This window comes from Teleopsis dalmanni, chromosome 2 (assembly GCF_002237135.1).
Source record: "Teleopsis dalmanni isolate 2A chromosome 2, ASM223713v2, whole genome shotgun sequence".
Lineage (NCBI taxonomy): Eukaryota > Metazoa > Arthropoda > Insecta > Diptera > Diopsidae > Teleopsis > Teleopsis dalmanni.
The window spans coordinates 167,961,776-167,988,073 of record NC_051847.1 but is presented as its reverse complement, the minus strand read 5'-3'; the positions used below and the strand labels follow the sequence as shown (position 1 = coordinate 167,988,073).

Here is a 26,298-nt window from a genome sequence, read left to right as displayed (position 1 = left end):
TTTTTAATAGTGCGGTCTAGGAACGGGCCCCATTCGGCAGCTGTATTGTTAAATGGGAAATTCGAATTCTCCACATTGCCGCCTCTGCGAAATTCGCTCACATTGTAGAGTTTATTGAGTGCAATATACTTTTAATGTATCTGGCGGAAAAATATTAAAAAACCCAACTAAACGTTTGTTTGGGTTTCTACGATTTCATTTCGAAATGTGCAAAAATATACATTTTTAATTAAATACGCCAGACATTTTAAATGATATTTAATTTTTGGTGCTCTGGGACACATGTATTTTTGTGCATTACAAAACATTTTATTATAGTTTTTTTTTGTGTGATTTTTTTTTTAGTAATAATGAAAGCAATGTTAACTTTTATTCAACCGAAGGTACACAAAAATATTAGACATTTAGAAACACAAACCGATTTGTGTCGAACGTTCAAAAGCATCATCCGTTACGATAAGTACGCTTTTTCACCGCATCATTACGGGAATTGCATGAACGTGCCGATAACTCTGAAAAGGTTATTTTGTTAAGCCGAAAAAAATTTGAAATTAAACAAAACCGCAGTCAAATGCGAAGAGCTTATCGCGCCTCATAAATTAACCCTTTCCAACTGCAACTTCTTCCATACGTCGCTTTTGTGTGCCCGTTTTTCGAAATGGCCGAACTCTTTGTTCCGTTCGAGTGTGGCGTTCCGTTCAGGCACGCCATGTATTCTTATGTGCTTTCCTAGATTTCATGTTGTGACTTACGTCCATGACACTGTCAATGACATTAACATTGTTTCCGTCGCACTGCCAATTCTCATCGCTGCGCGCTGGAAACGCTTGCAACCACCGCAAAACATTCTCTTATTATGTCGTTTCACATGAAGATGCCGCACAATGTTTGGAACCATTCCACTTTTAATTAATTTGCAACTTTTGTACATTTTATTTTTACGTCCCAGTATGTATATTTGTCTATTTTTAACTAATCGCTTTTAGACATTCTACTTCCACGAACCCAGAATTCATAGACATTTACTTGGTCGTTATGTTAAGTACAGACAATTTCTTTGTGATGTTGCTCAATTATGCGAACTCAGTGATTTGCATGAATGGGCAGCATTGACGAAATAATTATTAAAAAAATATTTAAGTAATACTTCGATGAACATCGATTAATTGTTAAAGTTATAGTTAAATTATAATAAATACAAATATACAATGAAATAGAATTATAATACATACACATAAAAAAATAAAATTCTTAAAAATATTTTATTTTTTAGATTGAAAATTATAGATAATAATTAGAATAACAAGGAAAAAATTCAAAATAAATATATTAAATATAATAGTTATAATAAAACGCCCAGGCTATACGTTTTATATGTATAACATACCTGTTATAAGTAAATAAATTAATCACTTTTTTTTTGTCTAAAAACGATTCAATAAATCTTTTTTAAAGATTTGTATAAGTCGAAAATAATAAACATTTAAAATAAATTACTTATAGTATAACAATAAAATAGACTCTTTGCTAAAACAGATGCAGTAAATTTTTGGTAATTTTCTGAAATTATTTAGTATTTCAATCTTAACCTAGAAACTTCATTGGTCTACAGCGTAAACTCCAGTTAGATACAAACATCTTTTTCATATTCAATGATACGAAGTTTAAGTAGTTTTAATATTGCTAAATAAATTAAGTGATAATATTATAATAATAAAATAATAATGGGAGTACTGAGTCCCAGGAGGTACAGACGTTTTATTTCTGCTGCTAACCAACCCAAACTGAATAGAAGACACTTAGTGCCACGTTATACAGACAGTCATGTGCTGAATGCTCATGGTAACTTTATATTCTTTTTGGTCATGGCCGAAGTAAATTTTTCAATATGATATATAATGATCAATTTGGTGCATTTACTACTATTTAGATGCTATTTAGATATTATGCATGTTTTATATAGATATACTTACATATTCTTACAAAAAAAATTTTTTTTTGGCTCCTAAGAGGTTCAAATTCTGATATTTGTTACTCTGAGCAACTCTTTTTTGACCAACGTGACAATGTACAGAAAAAATCGTTACCGTGACCAAATTATAATCAAAATTTTCTCTCCCTTTCTCCTTCTCTCTTATTTAATTTATATTAAAAACAACAAAAATTTTACAATTGATTTAACCATAACTGTTTGTATCATATGACACTAAGCCTTTCGAATAAAGTTCAACATGTTAAGTGTAGAAGACATACTAACATCAAATGGGTGTTGAAACTTTCGGTTAAGTTATCTCATTCTGGCCCAGATAAAATAATGTAGCTGAAGGTCTTATGACCCACTAAGCGGCATCGGTAATTTGTTTGTCTCTTCTGTTCCGTCTCTTCAGCCGACACATTTGCTAGTATTTGTGTTAACCTTTTCTGCCAACCCTTTCATACTAATTGCTTAAAGTCCTTATCAAAAAGTGATAGTCTAAGCTTCATTACAGTGTTAGAAAAACAAACAATATATCAAATTTCCGTAAAAGCTATCATATAAGGCGTTGATGAAATTTAGACTTTTTTGTTATTTTATAAGTAAAGGGCTTAATTTATACCATCACGTATATATACAGATTTGTTTGCGGGAAGGCGACGTTTTTGGAAACTGAATCAAAGTTCTTATGATAACAATTGAAAAAATGCATCAAGTCTAGTTTAGAATGATCCGATATACAATAGGGCAATTTGACCACTGTATACTAATTTTTTATAGATTATTTTGTACTTTAAGAAATGCAGAATAACTGAAATATAAATGAAAGTTCTTAACAAAGGTATTCCATTTTTGCTATGATTAATATCAATAAACAAAATTTGCAAAAATTCAGTGTATGGTGCGATATATAGGTTCGTGGTTTTTTTTATAGAGTTACATATAGAATTGTGTTTATGTGAACATTCTTCAAATTCTTGAAGTTTTAAAAATAAATATCCGTATCTAGGCTAAGCTCTATACTGTCTTTCATTAAAGAAATCGGATTTGGAGAAACACTCTAACCCGAGTAAGGGGCACAATAGATTTTTTAGGTCGCAGTGTACAATCCCTTCTTTTAATAATATATAATCCGTGTCTAATTTTTTGTCAGCTATGTGCCGAAAAGTCATAGAATAGAACTTCAATAGGCTCCAGTACCGTAAAAACTTTCGCCGTGAACATTTGGATAATGTTGCATTCTACGCATAACTGCAAGTTCTTAATAATATATTGAAATAAAAATTTTTTAAAAATTTTTATCACAATTGTATTTATTTACCTTTACCTTTAGAACCACAAAAGGGATAACATTATATATAAAACTCACTTCTATTTTATAATACAAAATTGTTCCAGAGTAAACATTAAAATTCCCTATCGTAATATTTTTATTAAAATGTCAAAACAAAAAATAAAAACATTTATGCGTTCTATTGATATAAACATAAACTGTTCCTTTAGCAAAAAGACTTCACATTCATCCATATGTGATATATTGTATCTATGAGTATATCAAAAATATATGTATACTAAAAAAGCCATCATCTGAACATTCAATCGTTTCGTAATCTTATTGAATGCCAAATGTAATTCCATGGCCGCTGCAACACGGCATACAAGTGTTCATGTAGGCATAAATATGTAATGCATCCTTGGGGAAAAAATATTAAACAGAAAAAGGGATATAGTAGGTACAGTAAAGAGTGCTCTGCCATAATATTCCTACCAAACCGAAAAAAAGGTTGTGTGTGCTTGAGGCTGTGTCTATTCCCATTAAAGGTGGTTGTTTTAAAATTGATGCCGAACAATTCATAAAAGCATAAATGGCAAACATCAAAAAGGAATTTCACTCCATACGCCATAATAAGAAGTAACAACATTTTTTATAATTATTTATAAAAAGTTGCCAAAAGGACTAGGAAGCAACGTATTTCATTTTTAATAAAGCTATAGAAATATATTTTATGTAACTTTTTATAAGTCAATTTCAAGTTATGTGAAGGAAATTTCGAAATTTTATTTTTCCACATGAAACGCAATTAATTATTTATTAAAATATTCTTGTAATATTTTACACATTTTTTTATTTGATTTTTTTTTTTTTGTATGGAAATGAAAAAGAATATTCTTAATAATTTATCACTCCTTTCTTTAAACTTTTTTTTTGTGAAAATATATCAGTTTACTTACCTTCTAATATAACAAAAAAAAACAATGAATTTTATACATATATTTCTAGAGCCTCCATTGTTTAGGTGTTTTATTCCATTCGAAAACTGAAACAAGTTTTGGATGAATATCTTTAAAGTGAAATAAACCAGAGTTTTGTAGTTAGAAAAAAAATATTTTTGAATATCTTAACAGAAGGCTCTGCGGGGATTTTCAAATCAGCTGCATATACACACAACAGTTTCTTAAACCACACACAAAGTCTTGGGGTGAGCCATAGTTTAAAAATGAAATATACTATTGAAGATAACATTTCCGTCCATATAAATATGTATTAAAATATGTATTATATATGTGCGTATATTATTTAAAACAATAAAAATTAATAATATTTATTAAGGTAATATTTTAAATACTAATTTTTAATTAATTTGTTTGTTACTTTGAGTTCTCTATTCTTGCCGCAGTGGAATTCCAATTATTTCATACCTTCTAAAAGGAAGATTCTTTGAGGTACTTAAGATATTCATAAGTTCATAAGAGATCTTCCTAGTAAAGCAATTTTTTAGGTTTAGAAATAAATTAATATAAGATTAATATGGTTAATATAAAATTTTGACACTTAAACTTATCTATATCAATTAATTTTACTTTAACTTTTATACGCGTTCTTCGTTTCTAAATCTATTATATTATTGACGTTGAGAATTTTTTAACTTAGTGAGATTCCTCTCCTGTTTGTTCACTACTTCACCAATCTAATATAACAAATGCGAGTTATGATTTATCAACGTTATCACGCCAATGAAAACCTGGTCTTTATTCCTCGCCAGATGTCCCTGCTATATATAAGGCACACGTAGTTCAAGTTTTATACATTGAATGCGGTTAGTACATTCTCAATTTATTTACTCTACCGGAGAATCAATCTTTTTCTATATACTTTTATTTTTATCTCCCATATAAATATTTTACACTTTTCAGTCACTCACAACCAGTTGGCCTTTCGAGCGATGTACATTTTTATCGATAAGTATAGTGTTGGTTATATTAGGTGGACCGATTTATTTAAAAAAAAATAAAATCTGACAAAAAAAGACACATTGGCTATTATTTTTCAAAAATCGTTCAGCTTAGTTTAATAAGATTTGATTATAAAATCACTCTGAATATATTTCACGCAAATAGCCACCCTTAGTTCGAATGGTACGATGATCCCGTGCTTTTGGCATATTTGATCGTATTTTCCAACGATTCGATTGCTATGGCGGTTATTTCCTGGCCGATGTTGACCTTAAGTTCATCTAGTATTCTTGATTTATTGATAAAAATTTTGACTTCAAGTAACAATCAAAGGAAAACTTATAAACTTATAACAACTTATAACAAGTTAGGTACACGCGGAGGACATTCAAACTTTCAACTGATATTAATTAACCAGGGAATAATAGCTTCAAAAAATTGATTGTGGCATTAGCTATATAAGATGGTATGCCATCTTCTTGAAACAGGAAGTCGTGCATACCATTTTCGCAAAGATTCGGGATCAAAAAATCGGTTATTATAGCCCAATATAAATATTTTGGTTGAAGGTTGTTGCTTTTTCACTGACGCCTTTGAAAAAGTATGATCTGATAATCATAAAAGCATGAATTCCATACTTTAGTGCCAGTTTGAGGGTTCTCTATGGTGTAGAACCGAGAATATTTTTTTGTTTCCAGTTCTGCTCAATATGAAATGCGCTTCATCATTAATCACACATGCTATCATTAGCCATTTTCCTTGTCCAAGTTATAGTGTTTCCAGATGGATACACCTAATATAGTCAACCCTGTACTTGACTTTAGTACTAATTTATAAATTAATTTATAAAATTAGCAAATAGAAAAATTTATGTAATGTATAAGTAAAATAAGTTAGTATTAATTTATTAACTAATACAACTAATATTATACTATTTTACTATTTTCTTATTCTTTGTGTATCTCTGAGCCATAGAATGTAATAGCATCTGGCATTGTGCGTGCAATGAACTTTCAAATTTTTATTTTCTATTAACTAACTTAATTCCAATATATTCTTATTAGGGTCTATATACAATACATAACATATATATAAATTTATAGGCATATAAATAGGAGTGCGTATGTGCACTCAAGTGAAAATATTATAGAAAATTCTTTAGCTCTTGAATGTTTGGAACAAAAAATTTTCTAATTTTGTCGCAGGCAATTGATTTTCACAACCTTAAAATAAGTTTATTAATAAAATAACAATAAAACCCGAAAAAGGCAGCCAAAGGCAGCCTCTAGCAAGTAAATTTATTTTCTATTACTTTTGTCTGAGAATCTGAGAAACTGGCATAATCAGAATATGTGTAAGCCTTAATGGTATTAGCTTGTGCGCAAATAATTATGGAAAAAATATTTAAGGTGGGAAAAAATCCCCAAAAAACGAGCGGAGAACCGTCTCCACATCACAACCACAGATTTTATCAATTGCTGTTCTGTAATAAGTAAATATGCGATTCGATTTGTTTGAGAAGTGTGAGCCTTAAACGCCTTTTATTTGCAATTACATGAAATGCAAACATTTGTGGTTGACGTCTTCGCAAATTATTGCAAAACATTTGGAAATTACCACGCTTTGCCAATTTTGCGCATTGCGTATCCTTAAGCAATGACTCCGGGTCTGCAAGTCCCGTTCTGTTGAACGGAAATTAAACATGCTACCATACCAGCTTTAATGTACAAACGAGTGGACGAATATGTAGAGTGTAGGACGTAGTATGTGCGGATGTAATACTTCTTGTTGCAAATCTTACGGATTAGGAATTCTCGGCACTTAATGCCTATTATAAACCATAATAAATGGGACAAATGTGCTCATGGTCTTGCCCAGCGCAACTGTGCCCAGAAACTTTGAAGTTTACACAGTTCCCGTACTAATGCTTCTGTAATGTATGTAAGTGGGCATGTGTGTATGTGTGTGGCCTGAAATTTATTGCAATTTCTTTCCTCTTTGAAAAGTTTCCAATTTTTGTAAATTTAAGCTATTTATTTGCTTGTTTTTGTCAGATTTTTCTACTTTTCCTTATTTCTCTCTCTTAAGTTTAGCCCATATATTTTTCACATTTATTGCGGGTATTTTGTCTTATCACACCCTTGAGTTTGTTTGCTTCGCGTGCAAAAAGCATTGTGACGTAGTGCATAGTTCATAGCAACACCCCACCCCGACCGCACTACACTTAGTAACTGCTACTATGGAGAACATGCTTTGTCTGCCTGCATTTCATTACACCGCCCAACCACCCACGAGATTAAAAATGCCATAAAGACTGTAAGGGTGAATGCCTGTAATGGCCGCTTATGTCTATATGTGTTTGTGTCTGTTTGTGTTTGTGTTTGTGTGAAGTTAAAATTTTTGCATTTCAGTATAAACGTACACGCAAAAAACCAGTGGCGTTACTCTTTTAATAATAAATTTTTGTGTTATGCTATTTTATTGACTCAAAGTAATTCCCAACTTATTAATAACATTTTTCTGATTTGATTGGCTCTTGACTACAAAATATTATTCCATTATTCGATAGTTGGATAGTTGTAATGAACAATGCTAGGAATATACCAATAACTAAATTATTCACATTATAGCTATAATTTTTGTTACATATGTACATATAAAAATAATAATATATAATAATTATAGTTGTGTATAATATATTCAAGTCAACTGATGTATATATAAAAGTATATAGAGTATATAAAGTATAAACTTTATCGATTTCATATATAACTGATATATAAGAAATTGATTTATTATAGTCTAGACATATAAAAGAATATTAGTAATTAGTAATTAATTATAAATCAATTTTATATGAAAAAAAATAATATACCTTTAGCATATATATACTTCATACTTCATATATCATACTTCGACAATATAAGTCGATGTATAGAAAAAAAATAAAAAAAGCATAAATCTAAATTTTTTTTCATATTTTCTTAATAAATATTCAATGAATAATTATTATTATTTACAATATATTTGAATTTAATTATTCTTTCTTTTCTCGGCGGAGGTCACAAAGATAAACAATAATGGCTTACAGCCGATATGATATTGTTGATTTGAATCCTATTAAAGTCAGTTACGATAGTTTACTACTTTAAAATAGATATTATAAATAACTAGATGTTTTTAGCTTTGACACAAGTTGTCTCAATTTTCTACATCATTGCCACATCATCATATTCTGCAGAATAAATAGTGTACTATAGATTTGTAGGTGTTGATTGGCATAGTGGAGACTGCTAATATCGTTAGTTAGAAGTCCAACTCTCTCTGTGTATGTCTGTTAATATCAGTCCTATTCAAATTTATCAATATCCTTAGTTCAAATTGACTTGTGAATAGCCAAAATTATTTACTCATTGCATTATTAATTTACAAATATTGATTGGTACGGTAGACACCATAAAGATCACCAGTTAAAATTATTAATGTGCAGACCTGTGTATAAAGTATTTTCCGGTTATAAAGATGTGATATTGCTGATTTTAGTACTATTCAACTTAATTAGTCGGTAAGGTTGTATAGTCTTGGTGTAAGTAGCTTTCTTTTTATCTCATTCCCGGATTTATTTGAGAATACAGTCGTGTATCATAGATATTTTTATTTCATATACGTTATAACTAAACTGCATTATTGTTGCAGATATATATTATTATATAGATGCAGATGCCGGAGTTATTTATTATTAGGCACTAGAAAAGTTTAAAAATAATTATGTATATTTCATATTATATTATATAATATAGAAAAGACGACTAATTACGGCTCCCTTGTGTAACTGAGGCTTAATTAGTATATGAATATTTTCAAGCCATTAAAATAAATTATCACTGCCTTATCTGATTCATGCGTATATATAGATTATTAGTTTTTTACGTAAATAGTGAATAGTAAAATAGTAAATAGTTAATAATAATCACTAAAGCTCTAGATGGTAGCTCCAAAGAAGAAGTGAATGCATTCAAAATTATAACTATTATATTTATGTTAAAAATGATATTACGCTTACATCAGTCTTTACAAATCATAAGTACATAACTGTAAAAGTAATATGTAATATACATACATATATAAATCAATTCATTATAATCTTTAATTTTTTTGTTAACTTTTTTATAATAATATGTATACGCTAGTACATTAAGACCGAAAAGTTTTCGGAAATTCTCATTTAAAATTCGCGCGCTGTATATTTTTCGATATTTTAAGTTTATGTAGTTTGGCAGCAATTAAGGCCAATTACTATGCCAAAAATGAGCGCGATCTGTCAGACAGTTCGTTTACGGCAGCTGTTGAAACCAGTTCACCTCAGTAGTGCGTTGCGAAAAAAAACAATGGAAAAAAATATTGAACAAAGAGTTTGCATCAAATTTTGTGTTTCGAACGAAATTTCGTGTGCAGAATCGTTGCGAATGCTACAAAAGGCTTATGGGGAATCAGTTTTATCGAAAACTCAAGTTTATGAGTGGTACAAAGCCTTCCAGGACGGTCGTACGACCGTCGAAGACATTTCGCAACGCACTACTGAGGTGAACTGGTTTCAACAGCTGCCGTAAACGAACTGTCTGACAGATCGAGCTCATTTTTGGCATAGTAATTAAGGACAGTGCTGCCAAACTACATAAACTTAAAATATCGAAAAATATACAGCGCGCGAATTTTAAATGAGAATTTCCGAAAACTTTTCAGTCTTAATGTATAATTGATGCAGGTACAGATATAGTTCAAAATAATTGCCTTTTCTCCAATCAGTCTACATTACGACAATACATTATATTATTTCAAAAATGTTCTTATCGTATTTTTCAAATTGCAAATATATATATATATATAATTCTAATAACAAAAAAATTTATAATCTTTCTTTTGTTTGACTTTTAAATTTATTTTAAATTTTTTGTTTAAAGAAGAAAGAAATCTGCATACAATAATGAGATTTATAAAATAAGAATAGAAACACAATTTTAAATCATTTAAATTACTGAAGAATTCTAAATGAAGAATACAAAGCTAACAATTAGCATTTGACGCACTTAAAGCTCTTAAATAAAGTGGGTGACTGTCGTTATTTGCCTCTAATGTTTAATTTAAGACTTCGAAATGAAGCATAAAAAACACCCTTGTGCGCTTGTTGGGTAAAAAATTATGCTATCTTTAAAAGGCCATTATCAACAAATGAGTATGAAATCTTCCCTGTTAAAGGTACTCGGCGTAGCAACAAATGGAATAAACGCTTGTTTGGATGGAAAATAAAACAAAAGACAATAACAAAACATTCAAGTTGAAAAAAAATTGTTAATAACATGCAGCAGGCATATAGCATGCAACCCCCGCACTGAGTAAATTTGAATAAATTTAATAAACATAAATTATTGGCAGCCTCCCCTGAAAGTGGGTGGCAAAAAGGTGTCTCTATCGATACGGTTCCTTCATTCTTGTTACATAAATTTTAATTTTTTGTTTTTGTTTTTTTTCTTTTGTTACTTTTTATATTTGTGAATAGAACTTCTTAGGGGAGAACAATATAACTAAGCTCGTTACGGTGTCTTGTTATCTGAAATAGACAATGTCGATTAATATTGCAGATGTTGCCCGAATACATTATATACATATATAGTAAAATGTATGTAATGTACACATAAGTAAGAAATTCGGCTGCAGTGTTCTAGAACGCCTTTTTGATTTTATACTTGATATGATATGTATTAGTAATTTTTCTAAATAACAATTAATTCTTGATTTGATAGTTTTAAGGCATTGCATAAAAACTGATTACACGCCCTGTTTCTGTACTTGCACTACTTTGCTGTGGTGGCATATCGTATATACTTTCTATTTTACTCTAACCATTTTCGCGAAGCAAACAAAAAATGGATAAGCCTCGTGTTTAAAAATTATTGAAGCTTAACGTACTATCTATAATACATTCAATTAAATCTATTCGTTGTGATTAGTTAGTAAACCTGTCTACCTAGGTTCACTCAACTTTAAACAAATAAAGAAACAAGTGAGACATTTTTATGAAAATATACTGCGGAGAGCCATTAAGAATGTCTGCTTCCTGACCACGGTACCGGATCGTGTTTCATGGTCTGTTAGAAATACGTCGACCATATAGTTTAATATTTATATTGAATTACTTGTTTAGAATATCTAACGGCCGAACTGTCTAACTGTCAGGTTGTTTAATGTCCAGAATATGTAACAGCCAGAGTGTCTAACAGCCAGCGTATCAACGAGTCAGAGTATCTAATGATTAGAACGTCTAACTACCAGAGTGTTTAAAGTCAAGAGTTTTAATGGCCAAAGTGTTTAGCAGCCCGAATGTTTAAATGTCTAAAAATGTTAAAATGTCTGACGGATAGAGTGTTTAATGGCCAAAATATTTAATGTTCAAAGCGTTTAACCGTCTGAGTGTCTAATGGCTGGAATATCTACTAGCCAGAGTGTCTACAGCCGAGAATGTCTTATGGCCAGAGTGTCCTATGGCCAGAATGTCGAACAACCGTTGTGTTTTTAGGTCTGATTATCTAACGAAAAAAATGTTTATGGGCCAGAGTGTCTAATGACCTGAGTGCCTATTGGTTAGAGTATCTAACTTTATTCGGGCTAAAGTATCTAATGACTAGAGTCTCTAATGGCCATAGTGTGTAATGGTTAAAGTGTCTAATAACCAGAGTATCTAAGATAAATCTGTTTATAGTTGATGAACTTCAATTACTATTTTAACAATTTTTTTCTATAAATTGCGAACTGCATGCTGCCAAACATTATTTGAATTTAAAATATTTGAGAAATAATGAAGACTTGTTGTTCTTTAATCTAAGACCAGTCCCTTTTTAAGACCAGTTGCCAGCTTTTGTCTTCTTGCTTCTCAAATAGTGCAGAATTAAGATTCTGCGTGATTTTTGTGACACCCAGTATACTTAAGTTCTGAGTAAAGACATTAATTTTTATTGACTTTCTTGGAAAATCGTTATTCGAGACTTATTTTTCAGAAAAACGGATGTGCATATATAACAGACGTACTATGTAGTAAGCTAATAACGTATAAAGAACAAAGTAGTTTTAAATCTTTTTTTTGTAGTTTTTTTTTTAAACGATTGATTTTTGTTTTATTTTGGCAATAAACCCAGTCGAAAATTGAATTTCTTAAAACAAAAAACTTTTTTCGCTGATTTTTAGAAATAATTCCGGAAAACAAAGTACAACTTAAAGTGGATTATTTTGTAAGTTTGGTGTTTGTTTTTCACAGGAATTTCAAAAAGTTTGGTAAAAACACAATAACAGAATAATTTAAAAGCATTTGTCAGCAGAAATCAAAGATTTGTGCTGCAATCGTAAAAAGTCACAATATATGCACGTATCTATATGAGCTGGAGACAAAACAAAAAAAAAAATAAAATAAAAAGACTACGGGTAAAAAAAGAAAATATTTAGTATGCGTAGAGTAGAGACAACGTTTAAATCGAACCGTGCAGCATGTGTGTGGCAAATTTTGAATATGGATCGCAGGAATACAAGATACAAGACTAGAGCAGAGGAGTGTAAGCATAGTAAGCATATAAGTAATTCGGAATGCTCTACACGACGCTAAGTCAGACTAATGTCTGTCGTAATGGAATGTTTTATGCCGTCATTTACACGAAACCTAATGAGGTGGTTTTATGCGTCTAAGTAAACCGAGAAGCTAGTATCATTGGAATAAATGAAAGGAACGTGCTTGTGGGGATTAATTTTAATGCAAAGATAAATGCCTGTAACAAGACAGTGAAGATAAAAAGTTGCATGCACACATTTTTGTTGGAATTCGTTCCCAGAAAATAAACAAACCGCAACGAAGAAGACATTTTTCCATACTTAAAAAATCAATATTTTATAAGAAATTCAGTACGCCAGGCGCCATCTTGTCTTGATATTATATAAAAATATAAAAAAAATTGAAAAAAAAACAAAAAAGAAATAGAAAAAAAAATATCTACTTTTGAAATGTTTTTGTTTTAAAATTTGTACATAATTTATTAGAAATGAATATGTAAACTTTAATTCTTGAAGTTTTTAAACAAATGTTAGAAAAGCAGAAAGCAATCCGCTTTACAATGTATCTGGAATTGTTTATGTTGCACATACAATTTCATCCGGGAAATACGTATTTCTAGCATAAACAAAGTAGCGCGAAATAAAAGGGTACCGTGACTTAGAAATGGAATAGAAACATTGCTTGACTCGGATTTGTAAAGACCTGAACAATTTCAATTAATAATAAACACGAACGAGTACATTTTGTAATGATGAGAAAAGAAATCCGAAATCCTGCGCTGAAAGGAAATGTCTACGTGCTTGTATGTTTATTAAAATTTATTTTTTGATGAATTCATTTTGATTATATTTAAAAATTATTTTTTCCTTTTTTTTTTTTGTTTTTTTTTACATATTTATTTATTATCACTTTTTTTATTTAACATATAATTCTGTCTTTCAATAAAATCGAAATTCATACTCCTCTCATTCACTTTGTGAATCTTAATGACGTTGTACTCGTACATTAACCGCCGATATACACACATAATGGACGTATAACAACCTTTAATAATATTCTGCGACACCTAAAATTTGAGTTCCGAAACGTTTTTTTTCTTCCACTTTAATGGCTATCAGAAGTTACCCGCCGCTTCGTAATGAAGCAAAATGATTTCGTTTTTATTCAGTAATTGTGTGCTTTTTTATTGCATTCGTGCAATTAAAATCATACTTTAATTTCCCTTTTTATTAATATTATTAAAATTATGATAATAGTTTTTATGGTTAATGTTATTAACCTTATAAGTTTTTATTTTTTTCTCTTCTCAATTACATTAACGACTCATTAAGCATTTCACTGATTGCCTTTACTAAGTGTTGACTACATGAATGTAATTATTAAATATAACCGATTATTAGTTTCAAATATTATAAACTATTAATTTTCTAATAATATATCTTCTTATTACAGTAGATAATTTTTAAAACTTGTAATTAATTTAAAAATAATAAAATTAACACTTAAATAATTATATGTAATTATTAATTATAATTACATATTTTTCACTTTTTTAATTATTAGTTGTAAATTTTTATATTGTCGACAAAATAACAACAACTAATAATTTATTCAATAAATTACATAAAGGATAGAGCTCTGAAATTATTACGCGTTTTCAAATCTCAGAATGGTTACAGGCTCCTCGGGAAGGTATGCAGATCTGATGTCAATTATTGCTTAGTCTGATGAAGTGATAAACAATAATCCAGTCAAGTAGAAATGATATTCCGACGACTTTTTTGGTATAAATCCATGAAATTGTATTGTATTTACCGACGTTTATGACAGAAAAGGCCTACCTGGAAAATCATCCAGTTAACACATCCTCTATTTATAAAAAAAAAAAGGTTAATTGAAGTAGCCTAACTCTTATACTAGCTTTTTGTCCATCTTTTGACTTAATTTCTAATATGTTCTTGTTCAGAAATTGGAAAAGATATAGAAAAAGTATCGAAACCTTTTTAAAAGATAATAACCTTACAAATAGTAGGGCAGATGCATTCCTCATTACAGAATAGAATATATTCCAAACATCTGAAATGATTATTTCAAAAGATATATGTTACGAGACTATACCAATATTTTTGATTGAAAGGTTGCATCACTTTCATATCTTTTAATCGAAGAACAATATATATACATATGTATATTGACTATACACAACAAATATGTTGTTGTCAATTTAGATTTTAAGTAAAATTCTATATTTTTTTAGAAGTGCTGTACGAATTTCTTTGAATGAAAAAATAATAATAATAAATAATAATCATTGTCATGACTCTAACATAAGTTTAATTTTTTTTTATATTGCTGATAACACGTAAAAGCTAAAACCTACATTTCTGGAAACGAGCCTGTTGCGGTATAATTTCTAACATTCATTACACTTAGGTCTGCTTCTGCAGTATCAATCGACTCTAGTCTTGGAATGATTTGTTTTACACATTCCAATTATGATTAATATTCTACATCTTCTACATTCCAAATACCTATATTTGTTTACATTCTTTTTGGAACTCCAAATATATTTGGTGAGCTAAATTTCATTCAATATTTCAAATATCTACCTTATGATCTACCTTATATAATTGAACTATAACCCTTGCATTCGGTCTGACCATCACGTCACTCATGCATTCCAAATAATTATACTGCAGTATTTTTTTTTGCTGGTGCATTTTCAGTCATGAGAAAGCCATACCTCAACTATCGTCTTTATAAATATAACTGCAAAAAAAAAAATAATTGGAAAAATTATGATTGATTTATTCTGAAATTTTCTTTCTATTAAACATAATTATAAAAATATAGATGATAAAATAAAATTATTATTAAAGATCGGATTAAAAATTTTGAACCTTATTTTGGTTTTCTAACATTTTTGATATTTTTACTATTATCCATAAATTTAAGTAACATGCTGTGTCCTGTTTGGGAGGAGCCAAAACAGATGCTCTATTTAAAAATATAACTATTGTTTTGATAATAACCATTTTTGAAACCATTTTGTTTTCAGGTAATAATTTATATTAGGACACACATCTTCAAAATCCTTTAACAGCCTTTGTATTGTTTTATTTTCTTATAACTTTTGTTTCTATGTGTGTATAAATATTTTTTTCTAATAATGATAATAAATCAAATTTATATACTTATAAATGACATCACACATTCAGAAAGAATCTTAAATCTTACTTTTTATTGATTTGCACACAAATTTTTCTACATTCAACATTATTCTACATATAAAATCAATAGGCGCGCTCACTCACAAGCAGTGCATCAAAAACTCTTGTTTACATTCTTAATATTTCGAGACTCGTTCGAGTTGTGTATGAATTCAGAGCGTGGAAGTGTGGTATAATTTTTTGATTATTTCACCACACAATTTAACCAACTCTCATGTGCTCTCCCAACACAAAATACTTTTGGGCTTGTTGTCATAGCAACATTTTGTATACCTGTCAGCCATGTTGGTTGCTAGTTAAGTTTCTGCTGTTGTTTATCTCTTTCCAACTGAATGTGTGAGAATTTCACCTGAGATGATTTATTGAAAAATTGTACATAAACATTAGGAAATAAAAACAATTTTATTATTTCACATTACATGTTAATTATTTCACATTATTACGTTGTAAATTTAAAGTAACAACTAAATAGTTGCATTAATTAATTAATGATAAAATGTTTAATTCTTATTCCGTTGTTAATTAGATTTGCCGATTGCTTTAAGTGATGCCATGTATGTTGGCAGTAAAACGTGGTTAAAAAGTAGAATAGACTGAGATATTAATGGAATTATGCTTGATGCTATAAATTTAAAAAAAATTTAATAATAGAAATATGATTTATAGATTCCATTAAATTGTGGTATTAAATATACAATATTACGGAATTTATATTAATATATTTATAACATAATAAACAATAACTTATATGTTTGGCTTAAGGTCCGCAATGCTTTCGATTTTTTGTCATAATACTTTTAAATTTTAAATAAATATATAAAAAAATAAATTTTATATGTTAATTATGTCATGAAAATGGTTGAAAAGTATTTCTTATTTTTATAATTATAATTTTTATTTTTATAACTATTTTTGCTTTTTTTGGAAGTAATTTTTTTGGTATTATTTTTTTTTGTAACTATTATTTCGTATTTTAGAAATATTTTTTTTTATTTGTGAATAATTTCTTTCTTTTGGAAATAATTTTCTTTTTGGTTTGGAAGTAATTTTAATTTTTAATATTAATTTATTTTTGTCTAAATCTAAACGTATTTAAAATGTATGTAGGCTTAATGAGTTTCATATGAGTCCGCTGCTTATATCTAATACCATACATACTGTGCAAAGATTATATACAAACAATTAAATCATTTGATTTTGTCAAGGACTGATAGCAAATATTCGGAAGTATCTGAAACATGTCATACAAAGCTATTCTTTTCTATTGTCAGAAATAACGCAATAAAGAATAAATTAAATAATTTTTTGTGGCAGTAATTAAATATTTTGCCAAAATAAAGCAAAATAAACAAAAAAATTCAATGTTGCAAATTCAATTCAATGGGTTTCGGATTAACCCAAAAATTTATTTTACTGAAGATTTTAAAGTTTTTTTATACGATTATTTGCATTATTTTCTATCTTCAGCTTAAGAAAGTATGAATTTTTAGATTTCAAATTTACCCCGCTATTAGTCCCCTTTCGAAGTCTTTGACAAGATATGTGTTTTGATTAGCAAAGGGAGTAATATATAAGGAGCAAACTTTTAAATTCAAAAATTCATACCTCCTGAAAATAAAACATAAATAAAAATAAAACTCAACAGTTTTCAAAAAAAGGAAGCTTCAATATGTATATATTGTATATTATTATCGAGTTATATTATTAATTATATATAATATTGTAGTATATAGTTCATTAAGTTAAAATTAGTTTTTGAATAATACCTTCTCATTGATACATTATATTAAAAGTAATATCAGTTCCTGCAGAACTATTGACTTCGAAACATGAATCCATGAAAAAAAAGATTTTCTACCTACTGAAGACTGAGGGAAACATCATATTTTGAGGTATGAGTAGCAATTAACACGGATAAACCATAAAAAATTTAAAAATTTTTACTTAGTGCGTATGCCGCACTAAAAATCTTTGGAGTGCAGTAGCTGTTTTATTTATTTTTTATTATTCTGTCTAAATATGTTTTATACGTCAGGTTACTCAAAACAAAACCTGAAGAACAAAAAAAAAAAGAAAGGAAAGCACTTTTTTACGCAAGTATAAATAACCAATTTGCAGATAGCAAATTTTAATTTCCGAAATATAAACACTGACTCACAAAAAATGAACACAGGTACCGTTGAAAATTTGCCATAAAAAACACAAAAAAAAAGGAATTTTACAGATTTTTTTTATTTCACATTTTTTTTTTTTGGAAAAAAAGATTTACAATCCATTATAATAAAAAATATTGCAAAGAAACGCACGCAGCAGATACCGAGTTAAGAGTATTGCCAGCGCGAAGTCCAACTGTGCCGGAATAGCTGGGTTGCAGCAGTACGTCTATAGACTACCGTGTTTTCGTGCCAGTGTACTTCACCCTTTGAGGCACTTGCTCACTGCAAGGGGCGCGTAAGGTGTGCAACTGTTTTGGCAGCCCGTCTAATTTAGTGTAAAAAACATTTCTTCTCTGACTAACAACATTGTTGCTTCTTCTTATTCAACTTCTACTTCTGCTATCGGAACCAAGTCATACAAAGTGTTTTCCTTTTCTATTGCCAGAAATAAAGCAAAAATATTTAAAATTAAACAAAATAAAAATGTTGCAATTTTAGATTTCACAGATGTCCTGCAGAGCTTAACGAAATCATAGATCTTTGATTCGTGTACTTTTTTTTTGGCGATTGTGATTTTTTAACTGTTTACACAATCGATTTAGTAAATCACCAAATATATTGGTATATATATAAACGTAGGGTTGTGTCATGTAAATCACAAAAAAAATATATATTTTTCATTAATTGAACTATAAGTATCCATGGCCCATCCATTATTTTTTTCCCTCTTAGAACAATCTTCCGTTTCTAAAGATTCCGATTTGTATTTAAATGACTAATTTAATAATTTGTAATTATAATATATTTTTACCATTTATTCATTATTTAATTTAATTCATTTATTTCAGGTCCGAATGGTTGCCCACGTCGTCGCGGACGTCAAACATACACACGCTTCCAAACGCTTGAGCTGGAAAAGGAATTCCACTTCAACCATTACTTAACCCGGCGGCGAAGAATCGAAATCGCACATGCACTCTGTTTGACAGAACGTCAAATAAAAATTTGGTTTCAAAATCGTCGCATGAAACTGAAGAAGGAGTTACGTGCAGTCAAAGAAATAAATGAGCAGGTGAGTCATAAGACTACTTTAGTTTCTAAGACCTACAAACAGATTATACGAAGTAGACTTGATGATTAAAAAATGTAAAAATCCTTCATGAATATATCACAGTAATGGTGTAACTTCTCTAGTTTCTTATTCCATTGCTCTAAAACTAAGTCTAATATTTTCTGACCCCCAATAGAAGATTTACGAACTGTGAAGAAAGTGAGAACAGTTACTATAATTTGTTGTAAATGATAGGGGAGAGAAGCGAAAACTTAAGCATCTCTATTAATTAGTTTAATTTAGACTTAATTAACTTTTATTTACTGATAAAGATTATAAATGAGTAAATTTTAAGTAGATGTTATTTAATGTCTAACCTTTTATTTATGTATATAGTATAGATGAAAGTATATATGAAACCGTCACGCCTTACTAATATGTTGAAAAAGAATATGTTGGAGAGTATATCTTTCTCTTTATTTGCTAATTCGATTTTGAATATTTGTGATCATATAACATACTACTATATTGTTTAATTAGCTTTTGATGAACACAATCACAAATTTTTTACGATTTATGTGTATTGCTCTCTGCATCTAGATGTATTTATAAGGCTGCCAACCTCTCGTATTTGGGTCCATTGACATATATTTTGCAGCCATGAAAATTATTTCCTACCAATACCGCGCTTCCATTCGCGGTACAACCATCTTTTAAAGCATATCAAAAATTCCAGTGGTGCTTTGATATCATCCAACAGTATTCATAATTTAAACGAAAGGTGTACGATTTAATTCTTTCTGACAGTTCTTTTAATGCATTGTATCTAAATGTTTTATTATCTTTTCCATATATCTGATTATAAATTTATTCTGTATCCTTATAAGATTATTGACGAAGTCCTAGGTAAGTGGTATTTAGTCCTTACTTAAGTCTTACAGATAAAGATAGAAGTCTAATTATAGATGGGTAAAGAATTTTTATTATTATCAGAATGTAAATTGTGGATTGTGTGGATGTGAAAGCCGTATTTTTTTCTTTCAGAGTTGTGAAAAAAACAGCATTAAGTCTGGTTGAAACAAATTGGGATCACTTTTAAAATATGTTATATGTTCAAACATAAGGGATATGTTTTTTGCTGTGTTGTGTATTATATGAAATATAAAAACTCTCAACACTAAAAATTAATTAATGGTCAGCAATGGTCAGCATTTTTTATCTGATTGCTTTGATATATTGCAATTTGTTACTATTTCTGCTCATATGATTTTAACGGATAACTGGAATTTTGCAATATATTTCCAGTGAAAACTCACAATAGAGTGATTTTTGAATTTGGTAGCACTAAAACTCTGAACACTAAACTGACTCTGAATATTTTAAGTGCATTGTTTTTTGCTACTCTCAAAGAAAAATGTACAGCTGAAGTTAAAAGTATTGTGTGTATTTAATATGATCATTTTTATTTAAAAAAAAAAATTAAATTATGATTAATTATTAAGTAATTTGTTAATTATTTTATGTGATTAGTTATTAAAATTTGTAGTTTAATAATTTTATTATTTTTTTTTCTTAATTTTTAGGCACGTCGTGATCGTGAAGAACAAGAAAAAATGAAAGCTCAAGAATCTATGAAATCCGCCCAACAAAATGCTAATAAGCAAGCGCAACAACAACAGCAACAACAACAACAGCAGCAACAACACCAGCAGCAGCAACAACAGGATCATCACTCCATCATCTCACACAATCCAGGACATTTGCACCATTCTGTGGTAGGCCAAAATGATTTAAAACTAGGTTTAGGAATGGGAGTCGGTCCGGTAATCGGCAGTAACTTGGGTATGATGAGTGGACTGGATAAGAGCAATCACGACTTATTAAAAGTCGTTAGTAAAGTAAACTCATAAATTTATAAATTTTTTGATAATCTAAAGGAAAAATTAAAAAAAAAACTTAAAGAAGTGTTCAATGCAACACAAAAACAAATAAATTTATAAACTGAAATTTATATACGTAAATCATTTACATAGTAAATAGTTATATAAGTCTTTTACTATATACACACACATGCTGGTATATATGTATATGCCTACTTCCATACATAAAACTACATATAGATATATATGTATAAATATATATATATATATATATAAACAAAATGTTTCTTTATAAATTAAAAATAATCCTTACACTTGCAAGTACATAGTAAAGAAAGAAAAAAAAATTAATTAAATAAAAATATTTATATATAAGAAATGATTAAATTATTTAATTATTAAAGTGAAAGCGTTTATATTTGAGAATAGCGCTATAGTTCTTGTGACTGGATTAGTGTTTAGTTAAAAGTTTATACTATATATTAAAAATTAAATTAAAATAAATTAAATTAAATTAAATTAAATGTGAAATGTGTAACTTACAAATGCTGTTTTGAAGGTGCGGCGCATTTTTTGCAGCATTATTTTCTGTGAATTATTATACTTTAAAAATAATTTTAAAAATTACATATAATTTAAAAAATAATTTTAAAAATAATTTGTTTTTAACAATAACTATAACTAATTTTCGTACATTATTAATAATTTTTTTTTAATTGTTACATAAAATTTATTTCAACAATGCCATATATTTTAAACTAGATTCTTATCGTATAAGCTATTGATAAATATACATATGTATATTTAAACATGAAAATATTTAAATGCATATATTACTAAAAATATTTTAATATTTACATAAAGATTAATAATGAAAAAATGAAAAAAAAATAAATTTAAAAAAAATATTGTATGTAACATACATAAAAGCATAATCAACAACAAAATACGTAATAAATTAACGTTTGCCAGTGACTACATTTTACTTAATTTTAATATAAATAATTCAGTAAAAATTATATGCAAAAAACAAAAATTAAAAAAATTAAAAAAATCCAGAACCGTTGATAGAAGCAAAAGATACATATTTGCTGCGAGTGCTAAAGTTGTTTAGCCTGAATAAGTTTTAGATAAGAACATTGGCAGCAATTAGCATTAAGTTGAAACAAACAATCTCAAGATACGTAATAGTTTTAGGGCCAAATTATTGTACTATATTATCTAAACAATAAGTATCTAACACATATAAATATATTATACATGCATAAATTATAAGAATGGTTATAAGTATATATTGCATTAATTAACAAAAACAAAGGAAGAAAAAAAAAACAAAACAGAAATTATTCTTTTCCAAAAAAAAAACCGCATATATTTCCGATTTAAACCGAGAACTACTTAACGAATAATCTAAACTCAGTATATTTTTTAAATTTCAAATTTATAATTTTTTGCTAAATATTTAAGCATTTTGCCACACTGCAGCCAGCCATCAAGACGGGAAAATAAATCTGATCTGTTGTCAAATGATATCTTAATTAAGTCGAGCTATCGAAGTTGTTGATGCAAATTTAATTATTTTTTTTTGAATATAATTTGTTGTCTAAATTGCTTTCGATTCTTTAAAGTTATTATCATACGATTGTTTACTCTGTTCAATATCATATTTTATATTATTTAATATATTTGTTGTGTTTCCAAGTGCTTTAGACTGTCAAACTGTACGTCTTTTTAATTATACATACTATATACTATATACTATATACATTGGATTATGTTAAAATTGTTTAAAAATTTTTTTAAAATTTTACATTTACTTTTTACATTGTTTAATTTTTATTAATTAATGAATTCATGCTTTAAGTTTTACTTAATTCATCTGTCCACGATTATATACTTTTGTTAATTAGTTTAAATTAATTTTAAGTTTATTATGTTTTAAGCATAGAAAAATACTTAGGCGTTAAAACATATTGAAAATTTGTTAAAAAACAAATACTTAATTAAAATTGTCATACAAAATAATTAAAAAAAATTTTTGTTTCATTTATTTTTAATTTTAAATTAAGTGGTTATTATTTCTTTATTTCAATGTTAATTTTTTTTTGTCGAAAATGACGGGTTTTATGGCGAAAAGTAATTATTTAAACGTAAGAAAGGTTCGAACCACTAATGATGAATAGTACATGGCAATAATCGAAAGAGCTAAAGTATGGTCAGCCAAACTTCAATAAATTAAATAAAATTTTTGTTGTTGTCTTTTCATTTTTATTCGAACCCTTCTAACTTTTAAGTGGTTATAATTTTGGAAACTCTTGATTTATATTACAATTATTATTGACGTTTTCAGTAACTCAGCGAAATAACTTTTTCAGAATTATTATTAATATAAAAATAATCTACATTGAGTTTTAAAATTATTTTTAATTTAAATTTGTGAATTTATTTTTTATTATTTTTTTCTAAACGTAACAAAAAGAAAAAACTATTGAGTACTAATGACTCATGTAAGGAAAGTAAATAAACTAAAGGTTTATGGTTATGGTTATGGATAAGGGTTTTTTAACTCTGTCTAAATGCTTTCCTAAATACTTCCTATTATAAAGAGTGCCATAGTGCACCGGGTCTAGTATAATCAATTTTACTAATTCTGAAAAATTCTAATTAGTTAATTTTTATAGAAGTTACAACTCTTCATGGAAATCCCTGATAAGAATCAGCTAAAGTAAAGTATATCTCATTGAAGGATTTAACAATACTTAAAGAAATTGATACTTTTTCATTTAAGTACTTTTGAAAACTACTCTTTATCCAGCGTTTATACTGGCTACACCTGGGCAAGATTTTTGCAAGCCCTGTTCCATCTTCCTGCTTTTGCATTCAAATTTTTTTCTAAATATAATTCAAAAATAATTATAATAATAATAAATCTTGACAATGTCTAGCTAGTATAACGTCCACTAGCGTCTACTCAAAAGAGTACACTTCGGTAGTAACATTACCGATTTGTGCTGTTAGTACTTTTAAATTTTTATGTGACTTAAACCAAGTGATGTTCTATACAGTTGTTCGTATCATTTTCATTCCACTTTTTCTCGTACCCTCATGTATATTTTCGGATTTGTCAATAGCTTGCTAGAAAGTTGCACTGAAAGTTGTCCGTAGAAATTTTTGACAAGTTCGAAAATATCATATATATAAAATATATAGTGACAAAAACATTTCCAAAAATTGCCAAAGACTTGGATTAAAAAAGGTTGGATTAAATGTATGTCACTAATATTCTTTTTACATGGCACAAACAATCTCAATTTTGATTTATATTGTGCTTTTTCGGCATGTTCTCCTTAAATTGTGTTCACACGGTAAATCTCAATCTTATCATGATTTTGATTTTTATATTTGTTGTTGGTTGATCTTTCATTTTTTAATAGTTGCTTTTATAAACGAAAATGTCTAACTTTAATATTTTGTCAGTATTTTGTTTCCTTCTGCATTACTTTCAGAAAATTGTTCACAGCATCGTTCAATAATTGGATTTTATAAATCTAATTTTAATCTATTGTTAAACAAATCACAATTCGATCGTAATTTTTCTGTCACATTTCTATATCTAAACCGATTGCAATTTGAGCTTAAGTTTTCAACTAAGAGCATAGAGCGAGAAACACTAAACACTAAATTAGGATTACTCGTGCCGTGTGAATAGGTTCGTAATAAATATGTTAGTATACAAATGAACTTAGTGTCAACGAAAAAGTCAATATTGTGTATATTTGTGTAATATTTGTGTTTCTTATTTGTGTTTCAAGTACTTCTCTTTCAATACCAAATATTTTCTGTTTCAATATCAAGTAGTTTGATTTCGTTTTATCTGAGTAAAAACTATTTTTGTTCTTTTATTGGGGATTTCATTGTATTTACCTGTATTGAAATATCCTTAATAATTTATAATTATGAGATATACATATATATAATTTCTTCAGATATAAACTTATTATTGATTGGGTGTAGCTTTATGATAAGAAAAATTAGTAGTATATGAAGCAGAACTTATCTTCAAATGCAGTCTTCACTTCGATCTATTATATTATTTGTTAAAATCCTTAAAATAAAGATATTATCGTTTTAAAAATTGTACTTAAGTACAATTAAAATTAGTACTTAAGTACTTTAAATTATTAAATTGCATTTTAACATCAGTTATGACGGTAGTGACTATTTTCTTTAATAGAAACTATTGTATTCGATACCTCTCACATAAAATTATTAAATCTAAATTTAATTGCTCTTAGCTATGATTAACTATGACTTACTTTTGGTGTCAATATATATAAACTTCGCAAGTATTTATTCATTCAATAAAAATTAAACAAATAATTTAATTTATTGAAAATGCTTATAGTTGCTAAACATTTATATAGTAAACAACAATCTTTAGCAATGATCTGTTCACCTTGCTAATTAATAAAACTCTAAAAATTTTCAATGTTAATAAACTTTTATTCAACTTTTTACAGAGAGAAAAATCGAAACGTTCTCATCAATCAAAACAAAAACTTAAAAATATTTGAAATTGAATTTTACTTTTTAAATTCAATAAATGCACAGCCAACTGGGTCGCCACAGTACCCCCTCCTAGCGATGGAGTACTAGCAACAACGCGACACCACAACTAAGTCGACAACACCACTCTTAATCACGAAATTCCGCTAACCTTGCTGGGAAACGCACTACTCTACCAGCTCGTGTCACTTTCGGAATCGGCAACAGGGATTCACGCCTACAATCACCAGAAGTCACTAACTGATCACCATTCAACAGCGCTGAAGGCTGACGCGTTTCTGGAACAACCTGTTCAAGATCATCACACGTTAAGTACGCCGCCTTCAACCTATCCTTCGAAACAGTCACCTCTCTCCCACGGCAAACAATAACAGACGTCTTCTCACTACGACTCAGCACCTCAAATGGACCTTCGTAAGGCTGCTCAAGTGGAGCTCGAGCACGATCCACTCGAAGAAAAACGTGCTTACAATTAATAACGTCACGCGGAACATACACAGATGGATGACAATGTCTTGTTGATTCAACGGATTTAACCTTAGCTAAAGCCCTTCGCAACGCCGACACAAAATCAGTCTCGGACGACTTCTGCTTGAAATCCGAAAGCATCTG

The 26,298-nt window shown here is 28.6% G+C and overlaps 1 protein-coding gene across 1 annotated transcript in view; it reads left to right on the top strand.

Annotated features, from left to right (window-relative positions):
* Positions 1-21,206, top strand: part of LOC119680588 (homeobox protein abdominal-A) — a 44,058-nt gene extending 22,852 nt beyond the window's left edge. Inside the window, exons 4-5 of the mRNA XM_038093488.1 lie at positions 19,038-19,261; positions 20,824-21,206. Coding sequence (XP_037949416.1) covers positions 19,038-19,261; positions 20,824-21,150 — 551 coding nt within the window. The 3' untranslated portion in view covers positions 21,151-21,206. The remainder of the gene's footprint in view (positions 1-19,037; positions 19,262-20,823) is intronic.
* The last annotated feature ends 5,092 nt before the right edge of the window (positions 21,207-26,298 follow it).